The sequence below is a fragment of the Otolemur garnettii genome, unplaced genomic scaffold (genome assembly GCF_000181295.1).
Source record: "Otolemur garnettii isolate 467f Iridium unplaced genomic scaffold, OtoGar3 scaffold00159, whole genome shotgun sequence".
Lineage (NCBI taxonomy): Eukaryota > Metazoa > Chordata > Mammalia > Primates > Galagidae > Otolemur > Otolemur garnettii.
The window spans coordinates 4,071,434-4,075,825 of record NW_003852554.1 but is presented as its reverse complement, the minus strand read 5'-3'; the positions used below and the strand labels follow the sequence as shown (position 1 = coordinate 4,075,825).

The 4,392-nt window shown below is 35.2% G+C and overlaps 1 protein-coding gene across 1 annotated transcript in view; it reads right to left on the bottom strand.

The window, feature by feature from the left end:
• The window catches only part of SPATA6 (spermatogenesis associated 6), a 129,931-nt gene that overhangs the window by 84,259 nt on the left and 41,280 nt on the right, over positions 1–4,392 (bottom strand). The window contains exon 6 of the mRNA XM_003799937.2: positions 1,562–1,642. Coding sequence (XP_003799985.1) covers positions 1,562–1,642 — 81 coding nt within the window. The remainder of the gene's footprint in view (positions 1–1,561; positions 1,643–4,392) is intronic.

Sequence of the window (4,392 nt, the reverse complement as noted above, 5' to 3'; positions counted from 1 at the left end):
CTTCTACACGTATTTCACCTGTTGTCACCTTTACCTCTCCAACAATCTTAATTCTTAAGAAATAGCCTTAGTAACAGTGACAGTAGTCCTTATTTTATCTGTCCTATGTCAGGCACATTAGGTATATTCTCTAATTTTTGTGGCAGCGTTATGAGAAAATGGAACCAAGATCTGTTGTTTTTAAAGCATATTAAACACTATCTGAGACTATTTTCTCACATCTCTGTTCAATAATGATCAAAAGACAAATATTTAAATTTTAAGTCAAAAAAATAAATATACAGAAGAGAATTATCAAAAGCTTACTGGGAAAAAAAGTTAATTCATAAGTACAATGAAATTACTAATAGGTAATGGTTTTATATTTAAAAAGAGCTCTTTTACCAAACTGTATACTTAGAATGTACGTACTTTTCTATGTATATATTTCGGACAGAAAGTTAAAAGAAAAATAGACTTCACTACCCATCCATTAGATAGACATAGAGTGGATAGAAAAATCATTCAGGTAAAGCATTTCTAATAAGTGTGCACAGTGCATATCTCAAAAGCAAGTAAATAGTATATCCTTATCTGCCCTAAAAGCTATATTTCAGCGTGCATTTAAAAAATAAATGACTATACCCTGACTCTGAAATACTAAAGATCCTACTAAATGGAATAAGTATGGTCCCCTCAATAATTCTATATTTTACCTTTACTACCTTAAGACACAGTTAGCATCTTCAGCAAATTTACTTAAAAGCTGATAATTCAGTAAATTAACATTCTACTCCTTCCATGATAGGCCCAATCCTGTCCTGTTTGATGAGTCCACTGGGCTTTAGATATTACTGTCTCTTAATCACAGGTAGGTCATTGTCACTAGATCACAATGTAACTGCCTGAGTAAGGTGCAGCCATTATTAGATAGCCTGTAGACAAGGTAGCAAGACCATCCTGGTGACTCAGTAAGATGTTAGACCAGAAGGGAATATTAGATCCAGATATGTTAGACAACTATGGGCAGTTTTCAAAAACACAGAGGTACTCAGGCTGGAATGTCTAAGCTCCTCTCGATATGACAGCACCAGTATGGCCACCAAAATGAGCAACAGTCCCTTGAGGAATTCAAGACACTCAAGAAACGACACTCACTAAACAACAATATACCATTCTGGGAACTCTGGACACCTTTCCTAACATTTGTAGAAATCTTTGAACATTTTGTAGAAATCTGTAACTTCTAAACCTTTACAGAAGTTTCCGATCCAGTTCTCTATGGGACTTCTTGATCCCAACATCTTTCAAGAAGCCTGATTTCTCTGTGTTGAGGAAGAAAAATATATGAAGTGAAAAACAAAACAAAACAAAACCACATGACACCCTCTATCATGTGTACTAAGTTTTTCATTCTCATATTTATTAAGATATAACCAAACTGTTAAATACCTACATTAATTGTTTTTACTTAAACTAAAAATTGACGCCCCAAGAAGTGAAAACAGCTGCAGTCCAAACAAAAGATGAATATAAACAGATAATATTAAACCATTAAAAACTTTAAGAAAATGATCTTAACCTGAGTGCGGCACTTCCTTGAACTTATCAGACATTCAGTAATAACTGAAGTTGTAGAAAATTCCAGCTTTGGAGCAATTCCCTGAGAGGAAAAATAAAGGTAATATTAGAGAGTTCCATTTTCAAGGAGTTAATTATTAGGGATAAGAATATGACCAAAAGTAATAAACACTTATCGAGGTTCACTTACTTCATTTGTTAGTTTGAAATTCTTATTAAAGACAAAAACACCATAGTAATACTAAATGCCCGCAAGCAACAGTGTTATTGCTGATGACACAGTTAAAAGTGACTATATTACTTTTTTTTTAGGTGTTAATTAATACCTTCTTTTATTTTCAAGTGTTTTCCTATAAAATTGTTTTTAAAAAAAATTTTTTTTTTTGAGACAGAGTCTCACTTTGTCACCCTCCATAGAGTGCTGGAACGTCATAGCTCATATAAACCTCAAACTCTTGGGCTTAAGCGATTCTCTTGCCTCAGCCTCCCAAGTAGCTGGGACGACAGGTGCCCACCACAATGCCTGGCTATTTTTAGAGACAAGGCCTCATTCTGGCTCAGACTGGTCTCAAACCTGTGAGCTCAGGCAATCCACCTGTGAGCCACTACACCTGACCCCAAATTATTTTAGAATTTTAATTACAATATTATAGTTATAAACATATGAACATACTTCATGGATGTCAGTTTTTTACTTTTCACAACTTAATTGTGAAAAGTAAATATATAATTGAGACATTAGTATATTAGCTTGATTTAGCCATTCTATAATGCATACATATATATATATATATGTTTTAGATACCTCAAAACATCGTGTTGTACCTCATAACTATATACAATTTTTATTTGTCAATTAAAAATTTTTTAAAAAGAAATACTTCGGATAATCTTATTTAGGGAAAAAAACCCCACACACAGCTCTAACATATACAGTTCCTGCAAACAAAGCAGGAATAAGTCTCTCAACATTTTTTTCTATTATGTAACTTACATTCAGATCTAAGAATGATCTGGCTCCTATTTCTAATACCATTCCAATCATCAGCTTAAACATTGTTTGAGATAAGTAGGGAAAAATGATAACGTTCAAAGGAAACAGAAAGTATCTGAGAAAATATTTGGAAGCACATAATTATGCATTCACCAAAACATTAAAGAATCTCAACTGTGTCCAGGAAAGTGCAAATCAGACATTGACCAAAAGGCCTAAATTTGACACATAAACCCAGCCTGTGACCAACTATTTCTATTTGTTAATTGCCTATTATTATAAAACATATTACCCTGAAATGATAGTTTAAAACATCAGTGAACACATTATAATTTCAAATAGTTTCTATGGGTCACAAATCTGACACAAGATGAGCTGTGTGTTGCTAACTTAGAAGACTGTGGTCAAGATGCCATTTGAGTTGTGGTCATCCGAAGCTTCTCAAAGTTTGACTGAGGTTTAAGAGGTTTAAGTTTGAGGTTAAGTTAAGAGGTTTAAGAGGTAAAGTTTGACTGAGGTTTAAGAATCTGGTTCCAAAAACTGAACCTTCTCAAATTTGACTGGGGCTTGAGAATCTACTTCCCCAGAAGGCTAACTCACATGGATGTTGGTTTGAGGTCTCAGTTCCTTTCTAGGTCTTGGCAGAATCACTCAGCTCCTTATCAAATAAGCCTCTTTATGCGGCTGCTGAATGTCCTCATGACACAGTGGCTGGCTTCCTCAAAGTGGGTGATCGAAGCCACAATGATGCAGTCTGAGAACTCTAACAGTCCCACTACCACATATTCTATTCATTAGAGTTTCTGAGTACAGCTCATACTCAAGGACAGAGGAGGTAGGCTACTTTTTCAATGAAAGAGTATAAAAAAATTATGCACGGGTTTAAAACCCACCAGTCTGCTCTTTGACTAAAAATAACCTATGTTTCTCTCACATTCTAAACACATTCGTGCTCTTACCAAAAACAAAATGAAAAGTCTATCCTTTTACAATGCCAACTTGAAATTCAGGATGTTGGCATCTAAATCAAATCCCAGGACAGTTAAGGCTCCTTGGATGTAGTTCTTCAAGTACAACTTTGGGAATAAATTCCTTATGATCAGAAGACCCTGTGAACTAGAGAGACAAGCTATCTACCCATGTGCAGCAAGCACAAGACAATCACTGTAGATATTCCTGTTAAAAAAGAGAGAAAACTGGAGGCAAATAGGATACAAATTCTCAAATCCAGCCTGGGAAATGCTGGGGGTCATTGAGTAGGACCTGCTCAGAAATAACCATCCATGGTTCCTGGCTCCACATTCCAGGTTCTAGCTTCCCATCCATTGAATCATGTCTTTGAAATGAGAGGTAGGCTGCTTATAACTGCATAGTGTTCTGAACTTGGGTCTTATCTACAGAACTTTGAAGGTCCCAAAGCCCTTTCATTTTGTAATGTTTCTCCTCATTTAAGACTAAGCTGGTGGTGTTTTAGCCAATATAATGCTCTTAAAATTGCTTTGGTTCTCATGTGAATCTGGACATATTATATAACTACTACAGCCTGGACTACAACTTATCACCTTATCTCTCCCTATGTATTATTGGTCATGTAGTAAGTACTCAACTAACATTTTAGCCATTATATTTACTGACCTTTCAAACAGCTGTACCATTCAGAGTTGTTCAGAGAAACAAAAGTAATAGAATATGTAGAGTGAAAGAGATTTATTTTAAGGAATTAATTCACACAATCATGGGAGATGGCAAATCCAAAATCCATAGGGCAGGCTGGCACACAGAAAACTCAGGAAAGGATTGATGTGCAGTCTTGAGCATGAAATCTGCAGTGTAGACTA